We start from the raw sequence: 23407 nt of genomic DNA, 5'->3' as shown, positions 1-23407 counted from the left end.
GAAAATTTAACACATAGACCCACAGAACATTAGTCTTTTCCATGCTGACTTTCATTAGGGACTTTCATCCTGAAGCTCCATTCAGGAAGCTACCAATGATGATGACTAGAGACCTGTGAATAGTTACAACACATCTATACCAGGGAGGACTGCCTTGGTAACCAGAGCAAGGATCTCTTCATGATCCTCCACTGGGAGAGAAAAGCAAGGCAACACATAACAGCTTTTGTCTGCCAACACAGGGGAAGATAAGTCTATAGTCTTATTTCTTTGCAAGCATTTGCAAAAAGTAGTAAAAGCAACTGAAAACAAGTTTAACTTTTTGCGGGGTGGGACAGGAACTGAGCAGATGGGTGACTGATTGGATGGAGAATTTGTATTTTACACCTTTTTGCACTAACTGGTATGTTGAACAATGTAAACATGTTCCCTATTTAAAAAAAAAAACAAATTAAAACTACTCTTGGTCCCAAATTTCTATTCATCTATTACAGGAATGATCAATCTACCACTTTAGGTCCATAGTGAAAAAGAATGAAAACAATTATCCTCTACCTGCACCAATAAACACAAAGACTCCTGAGAATTTCTTTATGTGAGCAATTTTTTTTGAAGTACAAAAATCAAAAGAAAATCCTTAGAAAATATTTTCGATGACTGTTTCTGGTTTATAAAAGATTAGTGAAATTCAATTAGCACAGAGAACACATAATGTTTGGATTGTAAAGCCATTCTATGAGACAATACATTTGACACACAACATACGAAAATAGTTTGAAATACAAAAATACAGTTGTGATCCAGCAAGTGGCACCAAATTAGAACAATTTTATTATTTAACATGATACCAAGATATGTACATTATCCTCCCAAATGAGAAACAATTTGGTTTCAAAGTTTAAAAACGTAGTTTCCAAAATGAATCCTTATTGTAAATTTGAAAGGAGAGAGAAAAAAAAAAAAGCCCCGCAATTTAACACCAACTTACTTTTGATCCTTGACTAGAATATGCACCCTGTGCCAACCACCTCTTTCATACAAAAATGTATACTATAAATAAAACTTTCAAAAAAGATCTCGGATGTTTATTGCACATCATACTGAACGTCTGCCACTCTGTAAGAGGCTTTCAGCCTAACTTCATGTGTTAGCTGGGAAAATAGCTATTCAAATTCCAGTGAAAACAACACTGCAGATATTAACATACTAGGATCCTATATGATGTTCACCAGAAACAGAAACAGTCTTACCAGACTCCTTCTGTCACTTTTTCTAAAATAAGGCTTCTGTTTTCTACTGTTAAAAGTAATTACAGGAGATCCAAACAAATAAAATGTCCTGTTCAAATGCCAGTTTTCTTTTTTTTCAAATAGAAAAAGATGGAGAGGGATTTTACCCAGTCATATTTATATTTCTTCTAGGACCAGCCCTTTTTGAAGTGTGTATTGTTTGTGATCCTGTTACAGGGATCCTACTAATGCTGTCCATCATTAGCAGTTATTATTTTGGTCCCAGTCTTGTGAAACCTTCTCAGCTGTTGTTAAACCAGCACAAACCAGCCAGAATGCAATCGCCTTAAAAGTAAAAAGACTCCTAATAAGTTTCTATACCATTTAGCACAGTGCCCAGCATAGAGTGGGCATTCAATAAATATTTGATAAATGAGTGTACTATCTTTTAAGACCGTTTTCTACACTTACATGGGTTAATGATTTATGAATAATACGTTGATTTAGGGGTACACAAATCTAACATGGTAACTAAAGAGAAAACACATATGACATTAGAAACAGACACTGTTAGTTTCTACAATCCTGCCCCAGGACAGAATATGTAGTGAAGGGTTAAACTATTCCAATAATAAAAATTGATTAGTCAAATACTTTTATTTTGCCAAGGGACTCTATCGGTTAGCCTTTGGCAGTTCCCAAACATACAATGAACCCAAACAAAACAAAACAAAACAAAATTGCACTATTACAAGGAGTCCATGAAAGCGGAGACAGGAGGCGGCAGTTAGGGGACAGCAACTTCAAGGAGACGGTTGTTTTTTCGTTTGCATGTTGGGACACTTCCATTTTTCTGGCTGCCCTGAATGAACTTCACACATACTTTGTCCTGCCTGAACTGTACCAGGAACCTAGGAGAAAAGAATCAAACAAATTAAGGTATATACAAAACAGATGGTGATTCGAGTAACATTAGATTTTGTTTTTTAATGGGATATTGATCTTGACAAGGATTACCTCTTCTTATTAACACCTCTTAACACAGAATTGTATTACTGTCTTTTACTTCCAGTAGCCATTCAGCCCTAAGTAAGCCGGAGCTCATTAACTAAACATATTCCAACAAGGCAAGAAGAGCTGAGAATAATTATTTCCATGTTTCAAAAGGAAAGACCAACATGTCCTATTTCCGTCTTGCTTCTGGCAAAAACATAAACTGGGGAGGGGTCTGATTAAATTATCAACAAACTGAGAAATGAAATTGAGAATTTCAAAACAGGAAGGAGCCTTGCGATCTTCTCCAAACACTGGGTGTGCATATATTTCTTGCACAATTTTTGTCATATTTGCACATGTATACTATGTTAATATTTATTTATAGCTAAAACTATTTCAAAGTAATAGTGACTATAGAATGATAAAGCCATGAGTTTGATCTGTCATTTAATAATCATTAGAATATTTATATAAAAGCTGGGAATGGTGGCACATGCCTGTAATCCCAGTAATTCAGGAGGCTGAGGCAGGAGGATCACAAGTTCAAATACAGCCTCAACAACTTAGCAAGACCCTGTCTCAAAAAATGAAAAGGGCTGGGGATGAGGCTCAGTGGTTAAGTGCCCATGGGTTCAATCCCTGCTACCCCCAAACAAACAAACCAAACAAACAAAAACCATATACACACACAAAAAAATTTAAATTTAAAATTTTAAAACATTAAAAATCCATTAGTGTACACCTAAAACTACCTCTTACCCCACCAGTGGTATATGTGATACATTAAAAAAAACATATTCTAGTTCAAATCCTTCCTTCTGCAGACCAGCCGGGGACAAGTGACTGTCTACAAGTTTGTTCTTTGTACCCAGCACTGTGAGGGACAGCCAGCTGTATAAAATGAGAGTCCTGCTCTCAGAGACTGCATCTCTTGGGAGGCATTAGAGTAGCACAACTGGACCAGGTCTTCCCATCTCAAAACCATTGACTTTTCTCTCTACCACATCAATATCCCATAACAATGTTTTCTCTGTTCTCAGGGAACAGTTTTTCTGGGTTGCTGGCACATTGCTAAGTGAGTAACAGGTATTTGGCAGATCACTCCTCATGGTCATCCATAGTAGCAGCAGGGGCCTGAACAATTTCATTTGGATATGTCAACTTAGTTTTGTGGTCTGAAGAGGCTGTGTTTTGCAAACATCATTTCTGGAGCAAAATAACATGAAAGCTTCTAATTCATCAGTTGTTTTACAAAGATAGCATGATGGCCTTTTAAATGGGTTGTTTCTTTTCCACTTGAAAGGACTGAAAGAAGAGCTATAGTTCCACGTTTGCCTATCTGAGATATGTTTCTGGTCTGTATGCTTTTATTCATGTGCCTCAAAGAAAAAAAATGTTCAAAAAAATTCAATAAAAATTCATATATATGTATGTAAAATCAAATATTTTACATTTTCATTTTCAACGATCATATGTGGTGTGTGCAAAGTGTAGGACCTTCTTTTCCTATTGACTTTAACATACATTTAATGTCTCCATGTTCATAGCTCATGACCAAGATTCATATTAGAAATATCAACAGCTCAAAAGCATTGGGGACCATGTACCATACTATTCCTGGCCACTTACTTGTGTTAACTCAGCTGTAACACAATCTAAGAAGGCGATGACTACTATTCATCTCCATTTCAAAGAGGACAAAACTGAAAATCATGTTCCAGCAAACAGTTACATGGAATGCATTATTTTGCAGCATTAATACCAGTTAGAATTTCAAAGTAAAAACGACATAGACTGGTTGTTTGGATTTAATATATTAAATGATACATATATTTAAAATATTTGGTAGAACAAATTCACTGTAGTTTTCACTATATTCAGGACTTCATTTTTAGAAATTCTGGACACCTGCAGGTTATCCTCAAAATGCAATGTTTATCAACTAAATCATTTGTGAGTTTAAGAATTAGGAATCTGGGGCTGGGGTTGTGGCTTAGTGGTAGAGCACTTGCCCAGCATGTGTGAGGCACTGGGTTCGATCCTCAGCACCATATACAAATAAATACATAAAATAAAGGTATGTGTCCATCTACAACCAAAATAAAAACTTTTAAAAAAATTAAAAAAAAAAAAGAATTAGGAATCATATAAGGCGGTTGAGTCTCTCAATGAATTCAATTCTCATTTCTACCTGGGCAAGTTAAAAACTGCACTAAGATTGACTGCCTTCCTGAAAACCAATGTTCAGTTTATCCATAATGACTACAGAAACTGGGCTTGTTAGAATCGCTACTTCTCCTTCCAAAAACGATGTGACGAGGAAGGGGTTAGTCACTGAACTGCAAACTGTTTTTGACACTGCTTCTCTGCAGCTGGCAAGGAAATGGAGTCAAGTCACTGTCAGCTGAAAACACAGACCCAGGCATCCCTGACCAAGGAGCTCCCAGGGTTTTGAAAGAGCTGCACTGGAAACTTCTTCCTTCAGCTGCTTTACTTTTATCAGAACACCCAACCACTGGGAACCAGAGGAGAGGAGTGACAATGTTGTCATGTATCTGTGGTCTTCACGTGGCCACACTATACCATCAGAATACCATACACCTCTCTGACAGGCAGAGTCCTGAATGCCCAGAAGTGAACTCATCCAGTACCATTTCCTGAGTGGTGTGCCTCTGAACACAGCCCGGGAGATCCACCAGAGGGCTTCGGTGGGTGGTTGACTACATTTGGGAAACACAGTCCATTCCATCTTCCAAAGCCCCTCCAGAGAGTCAAAGTGTGTAACTAGATTTCAGAGGTTCTGAGAAGTCATATGGTAAGACTGCTTTTCCATGTTCACCAGAGAACATTTCTTTCATAGCACATTTTCCTTAACATTCTTTAAGAGTAGAGTTCTTAGAATATCAATATAGGAAGTGCTTAAAAGTACCATCCTTTGAAGTCTGGATTAGTTGTGATTTCTTGCCTCTGTACAGATAACCCTATTAATTCCATGGGCAACTATGAGGCTGCTTCATCCATGTACCGAGGGGGAATATATCAACCTTTGAAATAAATATGATCTCATGATGAGCAGGAAATGGCAGGAGCTACCAAGCCCAGAATCCCAAATTATGAAAAACCTCTACCAAAGGGAGTTAAAAGCTCGAACATGCCCTGACAGGTTAAAACTTTAATTAAAATGGAATTTAATCTGCTGTTATCTTTTTTCCCCCTAATATTCTTTATTTTGTTTTTATAAGAAAGTAACAAGTTATGTAGTCCAAACATCCATTCCCAGTGTAGTGTACCCATAAAGCTCCATCTCCTACCCTATCAATATCCCTAGTGTTCAGGGAGAACTGAGGATGAGCTAAAGATACCATAAATCCTAACATCACTGAGAGTGTGATTCACAAAGGGGCTGAGATAGGTATAAATTTATTTTAAACAAAAACAAAACAAAAACTTCTTTTAAAAAACTGTAAAACTCTTGATTTTTTTTTTTTTTTTAAGTGTTGGTATTGAACCCAGGGCCTCACAAGTCTCAGGCAAGTACCCTGACACTGTGCTACATCCCCAGCATGAAAAACTTTGAATTATAAAATAAAATCTTCAGCAGGGCACAGTGGTGCATGCCTGTAATCCAAAGGTGCAGGAGGCTGAGGCAGGAGGATCGTGAGTTCAAAGCCAGACTCATCAAAAGTGAGATGCTAAGTAACTCAATGAGACCCTGTCTCATAAGATACAAAATAGGGCTGGGGATGTGGTTCAGTGGTTGAGTGCTCCTGAGTTCAATCCCTGGTTCTAAAAAAGAAAAGAAAAAAAAATCTTCCTATGTTATCTGGTTATCTAATCTTTCTAACATATGCAAAGAAGTATATAAGTTGTTGGTGAATTATTGATATTATTAATAAATGTTATTATTAATAACAAATAATCAGTTAAGTATTAATCAATTTAGTCACTCAAATTCATTCAAACACCTCACATGTGTATATTTAATATATGGCGGGATGTCCCATCCTATATGCAAATAATTAGCCTTTACAATTTGAACACAAATGTGAAATGAAGAAAAAGCAAGTTTCAAATTTGCACCAGTCTTTGCACTAATACCCCCTTGTTAACATGGAAGGCCTTTACTCCAACTCTAGTTACCAATGTATATAAAAAAAAGTCATCTCAAATCTAACCATTCAGAATCTCCCTGGCCACTTCTAAACCCCTCATCCCTCAATATCTACTTCTGCAACAAAAGCCTAACGCCTAACACCCAATCTGTTAATACACTTTGTTTTCCTTCAAATTACACTCAGAAGCTGGCTACCTCTCACCACCTCACTCTAGCTTAAGCCACATCACCCTTGCACTAGACAGCTCAGAGTCCTGCTTCCATCCCTGCCTCCCAGTAGTTACTGTCTACATGCAACCAAAGCCATCTTTGAAAATAAATCAGATCCTGCCACATCCTTGCTCAATACCTATAATGGTTTCTCATCATCCTTAGTAAAGTCTCAACTTAGCTCAGATACCAAGCTCTACATGAGTAGGCTATGTTTTTCTCTTCAGGGTCTTCTACCGTCTGCTCTGCTACAAAGTTTGTTCCCATCTCAGGGCCTTTGTACTTGTTGCTGCTCTGCACTGTAAAGTCTCTCTTGAGATTGCTGCCGGTTCGTTTCCTTACTGGAGTCACGGAATCAAAGAGGACTCCCTGACCTTCTTGTTAAGAAGAATACCGTCTGACTATTGCTTTTTTTCCCTCTACCACAAGCACCTATCACTAGTCCAAACCCTGCCACCTACTTATTATCTTATTTGGGTATCTTCTTCTTTCCCACTAGAATGTCAGGTACCTGAGGTAGGGACTTGGACAGTGCCATCCACTGCCTGTCCTTTAACCAGAACGAATACTAGACACTTACTGGGTACATAAGTAGCTGCTGTATTAATGAATGAGATCAAAGAGCTGAACTAAAATTATAAAACTAAAAGCAAAAAGGTGCATTAAACAATATATGAACATACTCATCAGAAATTTCAATATTGAGCTTCTGTTTGGTTTGGCTGAGAGTTGTGCGATACAGCTTGGTGGCCATTTCAATCAGGTGGTCACTACTGAAGAGAAAGTCTCCTTTGCTAGCTGCTTCTGAGCCCTGAAAGGACAAGCCGAGAGTCAGAGATAATTAAAGACAGCTGAGGAGGAAAGTGTTTACAGGGTTGGCTGAAAACCTATTTACAGTCTCCTTAAAACTTCAGACACGGGAGTCCATTTCCCCAATGTAAACAGTAAGGACAAGAGCCGTACTTCTTCCAACTGGCCAGGGCACTTGAGTAAGGTTATCCGACCCCTTGCTACCAAAGCTGGTTGACAGACACGCAGGAGCATCCAAATCATGTGGGAGCTTGTTAGAGAAGCAGGATCTCAGCTCTGCTACAGCAGCCGCTGAATAAGAGTCCACAGCAAGATCCCTGGGTGGTGGGTCTGCACATTCAGGATCAAGGAGCATTGACCTAGCTTATGACTCATTCTGAAAAAGCTATTTTAAAAACTCCTCAGTGATTTGGTTGAAAAAAAATAACAACAATAACACTTGCAACAAATGTCCTACAGTAGCAGCTTTCAACCTAAGCTGCACAGGAGAATCATCTGGGGGAACTTTCCAAAAATAGGATGCTTATGTTTCATTCTGAGGGTATGGTCTGAAAGTCAGCATTTCTTAAGAGTACCACTCTGCTTTAATGTGTACTTGAGGTTGATAATCACTGTCCTGTGACTCAAAACACCCCCTTTATGTTAAAATGCATGGTGGGGAAAACAGGCTAAGGAAAGCTTTTGGGTTTTTCTGTTAGGAGTCGGTCAGTGTCACTATATTACCTAGATGCATATCCCTAAATATGATTAACATTTGTTGACATTTGTGTATTTAGTAATGGTATTATACATGAGAGGTACTGTGCTAAGCACTTTACATACAGTATCACTTAATCTTCATAGTAATGCAATGAAGTAGGGAAATTATTATCCCCATTTTAAAGATAAGAAAAATTGGGATGGCCACAGGCATCACAGTTAATGAGAACAAGTCTAGCTACTACACTTAACCATTCCATTCAAGCTAGGAGGTCCTGGTTAAGCAGAAAGTATGAACCTTAGGAAACCTTTAGGTCAAAATCATTAGGCAATGGTTTTAATGCAGTTTTGTCCTTTGATAAAAAAACAACAAATCAAAAATGAACAAGAAGACATATGTAAGTTGGTATGCAGAATAAAGAACAGGAAGAGACATAATTTAAAACATCAAGTGAGCAAATCAATATAAGTGACTAACCTTATTCAATTATTGAAAAACCGAACATGAGATTTTATACAGGAGTTAACATAGCCAAAATTTGTAAATCAGTAGGGAGGACATCAGGCAATAGTACTAGTCTGATGGGGAAAATTTTAAATCCATGGCTGAGAAATTGGACAGAGAAACACTCTCGTCAAGTCAGTAGGTGAACTTTTACCTCCTTGAGGTGGACAGCGAAGAAGCCGTCATTTTGTGAGCTCATCGATACCTTGGTCACATCCACCAGGGGAACCTCTGACTTGATTTGTCCAGACTTTTGATCAGCGAGAAGGAGATTATTATTTGTTAAGAGGAAAATTCGGGATGTACTCTAAAACAAAACCAAAAGGGATGTAAAACCAGTGAACACAAACACCCCCAAATGGTCCATAAGTTCAAAGCATTAGTAATTTGCAGAAATGCACATTTTATTTCAGCATCTTTCAGGAAGCATATCTATATAAACTGAGAATAGGTCAAAGGACATAAATAACATATTTAAATCCATAGAAATTTCAGAGTAAGCAAAATTTTGCCTAAGCCTAAAGGTAAGGTGAAATCCCCTCAGGTTAACTACACTGAGAATACGAGATGTAAATTTTTTTTTGGGGGGGGTACTAGGGATTGAGTACTCAGGGGCACTCAACCACTGAACCACATCCCCAGCCCTATTCTGTATTTTATTTAGAGACAGGGTCTCACTGAATTGCTTAGCGGCTGTTGCTGAGGATGGCTTTGAACTCGCGACATGCCTATCTCAGCCTCCAGAGCTGCTGGGATTACAAGCATGCACCATCATGCCAGGGGAGATGTAAATTTTAACATTCAGAAAACTAAGGAAGACTGTCTTGGGGGCCTCTCAAATCTTCAAGGTTAGCATTTTTACCTTCCCATTAGCACGGTTAATTTTGTTCACAACTTCAGCAATGATGATCTTTTCTTCAATGGAATCTTTGAGTTTCTTGTACTTAGGGTTCTTGTTGATTTCCAGGTAAGCTCCTTGGAATGGTTGCCCAACACTAAGAAGAAACAATTCCTGCATGTTAGAAATGGTTTCAAATGGAAGTACTGTGGGCAAAAGGAAACAAGTCAGTTACTTCCAAGGAGTACCTGACAACTTCATGAAAAGTAATATCAATTTATTTTATATATTTCACTTGCACCTGTCCTAAATGTAAGTTGAAAATGAAAACTTAAAACCTGTTTCAAATATATTTTAGATGTGATCATGGCATTTGGTAGGTAGGATTTTGATAAAAACCTTATCCCATGGAACAATCAAGATAGAAATCACTAACAACGAGGGCTAGACTCCAGTACATGGCCTCGTGTGAAGGAAAAGGCAATTTCTTCTAATCTATTAATATAAAGTTAACAGCTGCCCACAGAAGCTTTACTAATGCCTTTAAATAATATGTGGCACTGAAAAAAGAACTGAAATCATTCCTATCACCTTCTCCAAAGAGAAATTTCATTTTCTCACAGAGAAGAAGAAAATCAATAAGGCTTCTGGGGAAGAATGGATTTGGCGTAATCACTACACAGCACTTAGTACACCATGTAGCTCTGGTTTTAAATAGGCAAGGTATGAAAGGAAGCCCAGCTGAGATGCCTAGGATGTGCCTCCAAGTGGTCAGAGTGGCCAACACCCACATTCAGAATCAGAGCAGCTTTCTTTCCAACAAATTACTCTGGCAAAGGTATAACCCTGCATGTGTCACTAAGATGTCAATTTCCCTATAGACTGGAGTGACTCTCTTAGGGCAGTTTCTTCAAAGACACCAAGGAAAAAAACTGCAGCTTCAAGAGATCTACAAGCTTCATTTTGAGCTATTCAATTCTGGCACTGTGCACACACAACTTTAAATGCTTGCATCGTGGGTGGAGGATCAGGGAAGAAAAATCCATGTAGGTGGCCAGTGCTTCACAGCTCCTGGGATATGAAAGGCCAACGCCCATAGGAGCTGCTGTTTCACAGAGAGGTGGGAGGGCTAATTATTCCACGTCTCCCACTGCTTGATGTGAGAGCACCACCACCGTCCCTGAAAACTGACAAAAACTACCCAAAAAGAACTTGGCTTGAAGTGAACTTTTTTTGGTGTGTTCCTATTTAGGCATGTTTTAAATAATGAAAAGTGCTAAGAGCCTGCTAGTTTGCCTTCTCAAAATGTACTCTCCGGCCTCCAGTTTCTAAGAGTCATCTACACGGAATGTTCATTAAGAAGGTGACTCTAAGTGCATAAAAGGAAAGTTGAATGGCATTAGTTGCCAGAGAAAGCATCCAGACAGTTTTCCTGTTGAAGCAGGCTTCACAGAGCAGGCACTTGGGATGACTCCGGATTCAGGCACTATGTTGGATGTAAGGGAGTAAGTACCAGTTGGAACAGCCACATCAGCTAACAAGGAAGCTGTGCAACTTAAAATATTTAAAGCCAATGAGACCGGCAACTTGCATTCATTTAGTCCTTTAAAAAGAAGAGCTTTCGGGGCTGGGGCTGGGGCTCAGTGGTACAGTGCTTGCCTTGCATGTGCAAGGCACTGGGTTTGATCCTCAGCACCACATAAAAATAAATAAGATACTGTGTGTTTATCTATAACTAATATATATATATATATATATATATATAAAGAGCTTTCAAATAGACATGAAGATGGAGACAATATATGAAATACATGTGAGTATTTAGACTAAAATTTTTTTTTATTTCTAAGTCAGTCTTTAGGAGAAGTTAACAAGTTGTTACTAAAACAAGTTAGAAGATTTTTGGCTTGAAATTATACAAGTACTTTTTTATAAGTGCCAGATGAAATTAGTAATTGTGGGGGGAAATGATGGGTGCAGGATATATACAAATAATCAGATAAGCAGTCTTCGCCAAGGACTTCACTTGCCAAACTTGCAATTGTGTTCCTTCTTTTTCTGAGTATGTGGTGTTGATAATAAAGCAGCTGAACTTGCTGCACAGGCTACTGAAGTCATGACCGATGAGTTAGCTGACCGAAGGACACCACAAACCCATGCTTATGCAACACCCAGAGACTAACACACTGTTTCACTTTTGTTGATCTTATGAATGAGTTTCTGACCTGGCTTGTTAGGGCAGGAAGATTGGGATGGTATTTACAACATATTGCAAAGAGAAATCTGAAAATAGGAATTTAAATGCAAGTTTATTTTAATAGCCTATATATATATTTTTATTTTATATGACTTCCAATTATTCAGTAAAGTATGCAGGCTAACGTCAACAGAGTAAAACCACCTGTAATCTCATTTCATCAAAGAATACTGTGGAAACTATAGCTTAAGTGTGTTTATGTGCACTCACATCCAGATGATTAGAAAATTATACACAAAATTAATAATTGTTCATCTAGTACTGAAATCAAAACTTCCCTAGGAAAGACCTTCATATGTATTGGAGAACAAATTTTAAAATATTGACTTTTATGGGTAAAGCAAAACCAGAATACCTAGATGGGTATAAAGCCTTCTTATCCTTGAAGAGCTCACTGGCTTCTAGTTTCTCTTCATAAATAAGTTTCTGCTGGTCTGTGAATTGGTCCCTGTATTTTTTACACTGTGAGATACAGGGAGAAAAACAACAAAAAAGAAAACATCACTTATATAAATGAACTTTTACTTGTTCTTAAATATGCTAAGTTAATTTAGTAGCAATAAGAATAAAAGTGAAAGTGAAAAAAACATTCATTTTAAGAGGCCAAAACATTTTTCCTTCCTGATTTTTAAGAAGTTGGTTTTGGAAAAGTACAAAGGCTATTATTTTTCTTGTGGAATGTAGAATGCTTCTTCAAAACCCACCAGGGCCCAACTAGCATGTGCCCTGTGAGGGGCAGACTCATCCTGCTGTGATGTCAGTCCCTAAGGATCCCAGTCCTGAGGCTCAGTTCTTTAACAGAGATACGAATCAAAAAAATCTGGACCTCACAACCCAGTGCACACATTTACACATGCAGAGGATGACCAAAAAGCTTCGCAAAACAATACTTAATTCTGCATGTTGTGTACTCTGCTATTTTCTATTCTCTACTTATATTATTTAAAAACCCTGGTAGTAAGCTATTAAATTGATTTCAAGACCCACAAATATGCTATGATGTATAGTTTGAAAAACACCAGAACAAATCCTACTTCCACTTTACAACGTGCATAGACACTTGAGAAGTCCCCCTTCATCCTGATCCTGGGGACACAATGAAAGGAGACTGGGATGGCCAGAGAAGCAGGGACAAACTTTTAGGATGAATGTTCCAAGACATTCAGTTGGAGGTGAGGGGTTGAATACCACCGCTGAAATAACTTCAAGCAAAAACATTAGTATTGCTTCCAATTCTTCCCACAGAAAGGCTCCCTTCAGGAGGAAACAGGCTTCTCAACCCCCATCTCCTGTCCCAGGTAGGTCAGAATGGGGTTGGGAGGGAAGGGCAGACCCTTGCATTAGTAGCTCCCTGTTGTTCTTTCTGAAAATAATTTCTATGTTACACTCAATCGGGGAGATGAACAACTGAGAAGTTGTTGAATCTCTGTTACAGAACAGAACTCATAATTCTGTTCCATATGTTGAGCAAGTCCCACCTGTCAGGCTAATTAGCAATAATGTCACTCTATACACATGTGATTCTTTTACATAAAGGACAAGGCCTACACTGCTAGGCAGGAAAGCGCTGCCTGGAAAATATATCCACCCATGATTCCTTGACTAAATATAAACTCTTCTACCTAATGATTTTATTACATCTGATAATTGCATATATTTAGCATTCCACATACCTGGTTAAACCAAGTTTCTGAAATAAAGTCAACATCTATAACAAGTACTCCATGCACCCCAACACCTAAATTGCACGCTGTGCTTTCCTATGAAATTAGAGTACTAAGATATAAGGCAATATAAAATAGATTTTCAGCTTCTCTTTATTTTAGGTAGAGGACATCTTGTCTTTTAGGGACTTCAATGCCTTTTTCCAGTCAATCCAAGTGTTGTGTTCATAAGTGGATCGTATGTATTCAACAGATCTGATAAACTCATACAACTGTAGGATTTAACTATCTTGTTTGAAGACGTTAAAATTTCACAGTTTCTATTTCCTGTAATATCTTTTCACAGAAAGAGAAAAACACAAACTGGACCACTTGAAAGCAACTGGAACCTGGAACAAAAAGTTGGTACAACCTTTTGCTCCTCTAACCATGGCCGAGAGGAGACCTCACAGGCTTAGCCTCGGCTGCTGAGGGAGCCCCCAGAAAGTCAAGTACAGCAAATGCAAAGCTCAAGAATACCAAAGTCCTCAAATAAGTCCCTCTGAGGCAAAGGAAGAATGTGTTGAAAATTTGATTTTAGGGGCTAGGGTTGTGGCTCAGTGGTAGAGTGCTCATTTAGTATGCATGAGGCACTGGGTTCGATCCTCAGCACCATATAAATATAAAATAAAGATATTATGTCCACCAAAAACTAAAAAATAAATATTAAAAAAATTTGATTTTACATAATAGCTGTCAAACACTCGAAATATATAATAAGTCTCCGAAGAAATGCAATCATGACATTTTTTTACCCTCCACAAGTGGAAAATTCTTTTTAGTTCCTTGTGAGTGGAATCCAAGAATAGATAAGGTCTGGATGGCCAATTCTTGTCTATTGGCGATAAGGAAGGCATCTTATTTTTCATTTCCAAGAAGTATTTTTGCACCTGTGTTGGGTTTGAGAGAAGATACCAGATGAGGAAAATATATCAGAAAAGACACTGTTTTACATGCTCTATGATCAAATGAACCTCAGTCTTCAGTAGAATTTATCAAGTTTTAGCTCATAGAACTTTGTAACTCCTCTGGGAAGTCTCTAGTCCATTCTCTCATATCAAGTAGAGAAATCTGAGCTCTACCAAATGGTTAATAGAAAAGAAAACTAACTCAAACAGTCACACGAACACTAGTGCTAACATCAGTCAACACTATGGAGCTATACTGTCAAATAAGTAGCCACGAGGTATATGTGGCTATTTGTATTAAACTTTTTGGAAATTCAAATAAAATAAGATAAAAAATTGGGTTCCTAGTCACACTACCACATTTCAAATGCTCCATAACCTCATGTGGCAAGCAGATACTTTATGTATCTCAAAGTTATAGAACATGTTCATCACTGCAGAAAGTCCCGGTGGACAGCACTGCTACAGAGAACACATGGTCCCCAACCTATGATGCAAAAGCAATGTAGATTCAGTAGCAACTGTTCTTTGAATTCTGGTCTTTTTCTGGACTAGTCACATGTGGCTCAAGAGATGCTGGGCAACAGTAGTGAGCACGGCATCCAGTCAGCCGTGCAATCAGGAGGGTGCACAACTAAAACCCCGCCGTGGGGTGTGCTGCTAGGCTATGTTTGGTAGGTTTGGCGTATTCAGTGTATTGTCTATATCATATTTTCAATATATGATGAATTAATGGGAGTCCTCCATCATTAAGTAGAGGAGCATCTGTATATAATGTGCCAGGCCCTGTAAGAGTTTCATAGCATTATCCCATTTCAATCCTCATAACAGCTTGGAGGTTAGTGCTATTATTACACCCATTTTACAGATGAACAAACAAGGTTTGCAGAAGCTAAATAACTTGCTAAAGTAACAAATCTTTACTTGCTAAAGTAACAAATCTTTGCAGAAGCAAAGGGCAGGATCCAGCCTCACCCAGTTTTGCTTTCCTCTACCCCTAACTTGTTTGCTCTGCTGCAGCTCTTGAGGTTTAACAGAGAAAGAGTCTGACTTTCCTGATGAATCACTTTCCTCCAAGTTTTTTCTGTCAAAGAAGATGACAATTTTATGAATCATGTATGGGCATCTACCATCTTTCTGACACAATTCTCCTGAATTTGGGGCTTGGGGAATGATACAAAAGATTATTAACTCTGTTCAGTTATGATTTAAAATCGTTACCAAAAAAGACACTATCACTTAAAAAAATTCACAATTTACTGTATTTATTGAGTGGGTATTAGCAAGTTCTTAATCCAATAAGGTTAATTAGCCATACATATAAAGTGTCAACTTACAATTCTCTGAAGCGTAAACTCATAGATTTTCTTTCCAGCATTAGCTCTGAAGAACTTCCTGTATTCTCTACGTACCTTTAAGAAGATAAAGCAGATCTGTGGTTACAGCATGGCCAGCATGTGATCACCATAATACACCTCTTTTTTTAAAAAAGACAACTTGTGAAACAAGCAATTTATAAGTGTCCTTTCTGGATTGAGTAAACTAATGAAAGCACACTCAGATGGTAGATCTTAAGTCAGAGAAAAAGAAATTGAGAGATGAAAAATGATAATATCAAAATGAATGGATGTTTTAAATACCATTAGTAGGTTTCTAAAATAGATGATTTGACAAGAAACATTTGTGCAAACTTGCCACAAATTAAAATACACTTCAGAAAATATTACATAAGATAATCTCCCTTCAGTTTTTTTTTTAAACAAATGCGGTGGAAAGAAATATCTGAGGAACTATATTGATATTTCCAAAAACCTTGCATATGAAGACAGAACTTCAGTGTTGTACACTGAAAACTGAATGTGGCTAAATATAAGTATTTAAGAAGCTTTTAAACTACCATTATCCTCTGTTCAATTTACACTTAATGTTATCATAGCACTTAAAACATATATTATGGTTTTGATTCACTCTCCCTTGCTACATTGTTTTAATTTATTCTGCATACTGTCTAATGAAGAACAATAACTAAATGAGGAGTTTGTGAATGAATGATACAGCTAACTTTGAAGTTGAGAAATATTAAATTTATTATCATCCTAATATAAATGGGAGAGCCAGGATATAGCAAAATATTACTCTATTTGAATAATCCGGAATTAAGTAGCTTTTTCTTTTGTTGCCAATTTCTTAGGTTTAAATGCACATGTTCAAAATATTTCTACATTAGAAAGCTACCAACATACTAACCAAACTCAGTTTGTACATAAATATCTTACTTGTTAAGACTGTAGATTTCTTTTATAATTTTCTTGGGTTTAGCAACAGTGAGCCCCATTCCTACAAGTAAAGGACCTGGTGGGCCAGAGTGGTCACTGTTGAAGAGACAGGCATGTTCCAAACTGCCTGAGTCCTGCGGTCCCATGCCACCTTTCACCTGCTGCTTCTCTGTCACTAGGGTGGTCCCTCTGGGCATCTGAGCCCCAGACCCACTATACACAACTGAAGATTATTAAGGTTTAAAATTTATGCCATATGCCATAAAGGCAGTTCCTCCTTGTATTTATATTCCACTTATAATTTCTCTTTTAGCCATGGAATTGTTAGATTCACAAATATTTTGAATCTCCAACTTATGATACTAGAAGGGATATGAAGAAATTGAAAATTTCCTGAAATTATAATCGTACAGGAAAGCACACAAATTAAGGTGGAACAAGTTGCATGTGAACATCTTTAAACAAGGGATTAGAAGTTCTGCTGTGGTTAGTTCTATCTAGTTGAAACTCATTATAATAACTGAGCTCACTGCAACATGCTTTTTGATATTCTACAGAATAGGTCATTTCTCCCCAAAACATAAACAGTAAAAGGCTGGTGACAACATGCTGGTATATACAATGGAGACCTCTCGTGGGCACCAGGAGTCCTAAAAGGTCAGGGTTCAGTGTACTTTGTAATCATTCCCCCCCTCAAAAAAAATCAAATCATTTCAAAGGGCAAAGCTATTGTTCATATCAATATAATATGCTTTTAAGAAAAAAAAAGGTAAAATTAATTTCATTTTTGGACTCCAAAGAAGTTTAATCTTATTTTGTAACAATAATAGTGGTAACACATTAAAATATTTTTGCCTCATTGGAAACTGGGGGAAAAGCTATTTAACTTCTGCTAAAATGACATTTAATATCTACAAGCTGAATTTGTATAGCAGGTTGCTAAATGCACACCTTGAATGCAAAAACATTTGAAATAATATGCAATTAAACCAAGAACTGAAGATAAACATATTTATTACTGATAGAAATTATCACAGAGTAAGAATTCTGACTCAATGTTGTTTACTTCCCTTCTTTTTATGAAAATTACAATGCAAATTAGAAGATGTGACTAAAATGGAAAAATGTTTAGTTTTGTTTGGCATCTAAAAAAAAGCAGTTAACGAACTTTTTCAGAATTCTTCAAACAGAACATCTGTTAAATTCACATTTAAGTTACTTCTTAATTACTTCAAAAATTACTTCATGAGTAATCAGGATTAATAAGGACATTTTAAAGTTTATAGGCTGAACTTTCAGGGGAAATTGTAGAAAGTTCAAAGATTCAGGGATATTTCTAAGGGTTGTTCAGATTCAGAGTCAATGATTTCTCAGTTAATATTTAAATGTTTGGAATAAGATTCAGTGTTATCAGATTAAAGTAAAAATAATGAAGAGGAATACAATATAAAAAAAAGAGGGGGGTCTAATTATCCCCAGTAGGCACTACAGATAGATGATTTTGGATGATTCCTTAAGGTGATTAGTAGTTGAATATTAAGAAGGCCAAATCTTCACATTGTCTGAAAGTCATTTTGAAGGTTTTCAAAGCTCAGTTGTATTTACATATTTTATTATGTGTACCCTTGTCCTACTGCAGCAATAAGCATCTCTCTGGAATAAAACCCTGCCCTAATCACAAGGCATTTGAATTTAAAGTTCTCATTAACTGCAAGATCCACTGATCTCTGTCATCTCATTCATGAAAATCCATAAGTTTATTGACACAAAACCCTTTCGTGTCTATGCTGAACAGTTAAGATGATGCTTGCTTTGAAGAATGCTGGACTCCAAGCAGCCTTTAGAGGAGCAGAAGAGGCAGATGCAGGCAAAGGAAACCCGCTATGCCCAGGCTGGTGACTGTGGGTGGCTGGTCAGCTTTCAGCTCCACCATTGTGCTCTGTCTCATGATTTAAAAAAAAAAAATATGCTCAAAAGATTAACACAAAATCAAACTCAGGTGACAAAGCATCTTTCATAAAATATGCCACATTGTGTACAACTTGACACCTATTAAATTACAATCACAAAAATATTAGCATACATGTTTCTTCTCAAAAAGAAAAATCAGGCAAGATGACATTTTATAGACTGTGCAGACCATCAGCAAGCATTATCAGTAGTTCTTTCAGGGTTAGTAGGTGCTAGGCTTTACAGAGTTCACCCTGGGCAGAAAGAAGTGGTAGAGGAAGTACCTTCAGTCCAAGCCAGTAAGCCCAAATGACAGCAACCGCATGCTTACGCCTAGCCTCCTCCTTCAAGCGTTTCAATTCCCTTCGAGCCTAGAATGTTTTAGATAGTAAATAAAAGAGACAGCCCAATGCAGACAGCACAAATGACCAGAAAAAGATACCCCACCAAACAGAAAAGCCAATTTATGAATAGGATTCCAGAACGAAAGAGGAACAGAGCAAAACCACTTCAACCCAAGGGATTGGTGTCAAGCTGGCAAGGCTGTTGGTGATTCTGCTCCAGAGGAGGCAATTTGTGTAGCACCCAAGGTCATCGTACCTCACTCCCCTGCCCACTCTTCTCCTTTTTCCCCCCTCCTGTTCTGGCTCTTTCTTTGTTTCTTTCTCTACTCCCTTATTCCTTATTGAAGACTTAGAATGGTGAGTGACACAGTGACCACTAGATTTCCCTTTTGCTGAGAGTACATGGGGCCACAGAAGCTGTGAACCTCATTTCAATGAATAACAAGGCAACTCTCATGAACAACCATTTGCAAAACTGAGAAGAATAAAGGTTGCTTCACTGAAGTGCAAATTAAAAAAAAAAAGAGAAAGAAAATTTAAAAACTCAAATAATTTTTTCCAGTTGAAAAATTAGAAGTAGTATGTATAAAATTTAAATGTTAGCTAAGGTCCCAAACAGGGAAATATATTGGAGATTGAAACAAGGCAAAAAGTGAAATAAATACCTTTCAGGTTTGTAAATTAATCTTAGGGAAAAATTAATGCATGCTATCTTAAATGGAAAAAAATAGGCTTAATTTTTTAAGACATCATATAGCACATAGCTGGGAAATAAGCTTCATTAGTGGAGAGATCTCAGCAAAAAACCATCTAAAAGTCCTTCTGCCCTTGAGAGGACATTTCCCTTAGATGACGAAAGGAACTAGTTTGTTTTTCACAGATGTTTTAGGAAAAACACCAATGAACAATTTTCGTTAGTTTTTGGCAAACTGAGTTCTTTATGCAGGCAAAGGTTGACTTTTCTCATTTTTTCTCACAAGATGGGCTCCTAATGTTGACAAGGTAGACTTAAAAACAGAGGACTCTGTGGATATTTGTGTCTCTAACTGGAATACACATTTTTAGCAAAGATGACCTTTGGTTTTCTAAGTAACAAAAACATCTAAAAACCTTGTCCCTTGGGGTATGTGAAATGTTCACAGAGCCCACGACTCTGCCTGGGGATTAGGGAGAACATTTCAGGAGGCCTTTGTTTCTGAAAGCAAACAGCTGATGGTGAAATTCCTGGGATTCTTCGGTGGCAATTATAGCTAGCTTTGCATGAGCACAATTTTCTGTGAAATCAAAGATGATAACTCTTTTCACATGTAATATTTTGCTTCTAATAATCAATAGCTGCCACATAGAGCCAAAAAAATCACAATTTCATTCATGGATTAATTTTTAAGGCATGCATTAAAGGCATTCTCATTGCCAACACATTGAGGACTAATTCAAGTCCCAATCTTAACATTCCCAACATGCCCCCTACCCCCACCCCACCAAAAAAAAAAAACCCTCTACAAACGCTGCCAGCATACATCAGTGGAGGGGTGGGGGGTAAGAGGGAGAAACCCAGCATGCAGGTTACTGAAGAGTTTTTCAAAATTAGCAACTATATACTAATGCCTTATTAGTAAGCAATTAGTTGTTTTGGTCTACACATGCCTAAGCTTCCTATGCACACTACTGATACATCTCCAGGTTTATTAAATCTGGCTGCTAGGACATGCACCAGGCTGAGTCACTACTGATTATAATCATTCATCCCCTCGTATGCTAGAGATAAAGATTGATTACTGCAGAATTCCAGAATGGAGTAATGGGAACGCGAGCACCAAGTACCTTAGATCCAAGCCAGTAAGCCCAAATAACTGCAATAGCATGTTTATTCCTAGCCTCCTCCTTCAGCCGTCTCAGTTCCCTTCGCGCCTGTGATGCATTTGAAAAGGAGTTACAGAAAAGTTTAAGGTAGGAAAGGTTACTGCTGCTCCCCAAGGGAGAAAGAAAAAGAGAGACACACCAGTCACCACCAACGGTAAATGCAAAAGCATGTGCCACCACCCCACACCAAAATGTTGGCAAGAGTGAGAGGCAAACGCGTGCTCAGTAGCTTAAGCCAGTGAAACATGTTCTGCCCCTTGAAGCTGAGGGTCCATGGCTCTGTGCACGTCACTCCTGGCCCATCGCTTTCCTCTGGGCCTCTGGCCTACCTGGGTCCCATGCCAGTAGGCGGCAATGATTGTGGCTGCCTCCTTACAGCGTTTCTGATGTTTCAGTTCCCGTAGGATTTTTCGAGCCTAGGATACAGAATTACTCAAATAAGGGAATGTTAAAATAAAAAGAAAGAAATTCATAGTAACCAAGAGAAAATTCTGGAAGAGATGAAAGTCCTAATACCCATAATCCAGTGAAACATCAACATCTTAAAGAAAGGGAAGCCCAGAACAGTCTGAGATGGTCAAAAACAACAGCATTGAGCCTGACAGGGCAGTTCCACCCCCCCCCCCCCACCCCCAGCACAGGATGAGAACAGCAGCCTCCTGGCCTGAGAGGCAACAGGAAAAATCTAACCACAGCGATGCAAGCTGACACATATCAGAGGAGAGGAGAGTTCTCAGAATGTGGTCAGGGGAACTTTAGAGATAGTACCTCTTTGATCATGACCTGTCTCGAATATAGGTGTAGCTATTCTTTTTATTTAAAAGAAGTTTTTAAAATTTGCTAATAACATTGATCACACTGATCCCAAACTGGTGGCTTCTTTTCAGTAATGGCTGGGAACGGATTTTATGGAAGCCAGGGAAGTATCTGGATTGGAGGTGGACTCCAGGTCCTGCCTCTGCAGTTTCTAGCCTGCAGACTGAGTCCGAAGGTCCAATAATGAGGTTAGGGAAGACCCAGCAGGCAGCAGTCACTTACTCTGTGTGCTCAGGTCTGCATTTTGACATTTTTTCTGTGGGACAACCAGGGCCTCCGTGGTCAGTTTAGACAAATGTCCACCAATGCTGCTGGACTCCTGGCCCAGGGTATACTCTCTGAAGAAGCCCTAAGCCTGGACACACCCGGAGCCTCAAAGTATCCTGTCTAGATCCAGACTACCCCATAAAATCTCCCAACAGCAAAGTGGTCAGCACAGGCTCCGAGCAAGAAGTTCACAGACTTTTTTCTGTACTGGGCAAGATGGTAAATATTTTTGGTTTTATAGGTCAGATGACCTCTAACACAACCACCTGACTGCCGCTGTAGTGCTAAACAAAAGCAGCTGGATGGTCTGTGCAATGAATGAATGTGACTATGTCCCAACAAATCTTCATGGCATTCAAAGCTATATTTTATATTAAATTTTACATGTCATGAAATCACCTCTTTTGCTTTTTCTTAACAACAGTTTAAAATATGAAAGCCATTCTTGGCTTGCTAGTTGTATCAAAACAGGCCACAGGTTAGATATGGGGCATGAGAGACACAGTTCATTGAACCCTGAACTAAGCTATGGAGGAAGGACTGGAACCAGGTTACTCAACAGTGACCACCCCTTGTCACCCTCTCTCCACTAGACATGGCCAGAGTGCAGGATCTTTTAGTCATGACGGGGCAATCTGCAAGATGGACATATGGAAATTGCTAGGCTGGGGGTGCTGAAATCACACAGGACTCGTCACAAGCATGGAAGCAATGGCTGTAAGACCTTTCTGAACCACAGCTTCCGTCAAAAACCTGGGGTAAGGGAATACTGAGATCATGTCCAGTATTGTTTCAAGAACTTCCTGCTTGGAGAACAAAGCTCTCAAAAAGAAAGCTGGTTAGAAGGAAGCAGCCAAGACATGGCCATCAGGGCCCCCCACTTGGCCCATAATATTTATTCTTCCCATTGGATTGTTTACTGGGTAGGCAGGAGGCAGAGGAGTCCTCCCCTGCAGGGTAAGCCTAAATACATCATCCTGGGAAGAACCCCAAACCCCCAAATAAACAAAGCATACTTCTTTTAGACTCACCTTCCAACCCCGGATATATGACTGAATTACCAAGGCAGAACTCTTTATCTGCTGATACCTCTTTTGTTGCTGTAGGATAAAAGAGGAAGATATTAGCAGCTGTATTTATATATATATCTGTGATGCGGACACTGCAAGGCTGAGAAAGGATATTCGCTCACTTAGTACAAAGGACCCTATATCATTCACACTTCTTCTGTAAGCAAACATGTCAAGAACCAAAATAATAAAGTCTAAAATTATTACAGTAAATTCAACGTACACATCAAGATAACAAAAAAAAAATAACTTCCAAATGGCTTAGGAGCCACCCCTGTCAACACCTATTCTACACTGTTCTAAGGCTGAGCCTCATATTCTGATGGACCCATCTGCTTTTGAGTGCTCTCTCTTCTTGGTGTCACTTGTCACATGCAACTTATTGGGCCCACCTTGAATCTCCCTAGTTTCCTTATAAGTTTGTTGTTTTCACCCTGCTTCCAGACAGGAAATCGGGTAAAAATTTCTGTACACCAGTATCAACTGATTGAACATTTATATATGGAGCCCCCGTTAGAACAAAACCATGAAGTAAAGGTGAGCCTGATTTCA

The 23407-nt window shown here is 38.4% G+C and overlaps 1 protein-coding gene across 3 annotated transcripts in view; it reads right to left on the bottom strand.

Moving 5' to 3' along the window:
• Positions 1-623: 623 nt before the first annotated feature.
• Positions 624-23407, bottom strand: part of Myo1b (myosin IB) — a 168684-nt gene continuing 145900 nt past the window's right edge. Inside the window, exons 21-31 of one of the 3 annotated variants that reach the window (XM_026389039.2) lie at positions 22817-22885; positions 21032-21118; positions 20664-20750; positions 18780-18866; positions 15607-15681; positions 14117-14251; positions 12014-12120; positions 9426-9558; positions 8718-8870; positions 7233-7360; positions 624-2140 (exon numbers count right to left, since the gene is read on the bottom strand). In XM_026389039.2, the coding sequence (XP_026244824.2) occupies positions 2017-2140; positions 7233-7360; positions 8718-8870; positions 9426-9558; positions 12014-12120; positions 14117-14251; positions 15607-15681; positions 18780-18866; positions 20664-20750; positions 21032-21118; positions 22817-22885 (1185 nt within the window). In that variant the 3' untranslated portion in view covers positions 624-2016. The remainder of the gene's footprint in view (positions 2141-7232; positions 7361-8717; positions 8871-9425; positions 9559-12013; positions 12121-14116; positions 14252-15606; positions 15682-18779; positions 18867-20663; positions 20751-21031; positions 21119-22816; positions 22886-23407) is intronic. The other 2 variants (XM_026389040.2, XM_026389041.2) reach the window with 2 other exon arrangements.

Source organism: Urocitellus parryii, chromosome 1, assembly GCF_045843805.1.
Source record: "Urocitellus parryii isolate mUroPar1 chromosome 1, mUroPar1.hap1, whole genome shotgun sequence".
Taxonomy (NCBI): domain Eukaryota; kingdom Metazoa; phylum Chordata; class Mammalia; order Rodentia; family Sciuridae; genus Urocitellus; species Urocitellus parryii.
The sequence above is the reverse complement of the archived record's forward strand: the minus strand, read 5'-3'. Positions and strand labels throughout refer to the sequence as shown.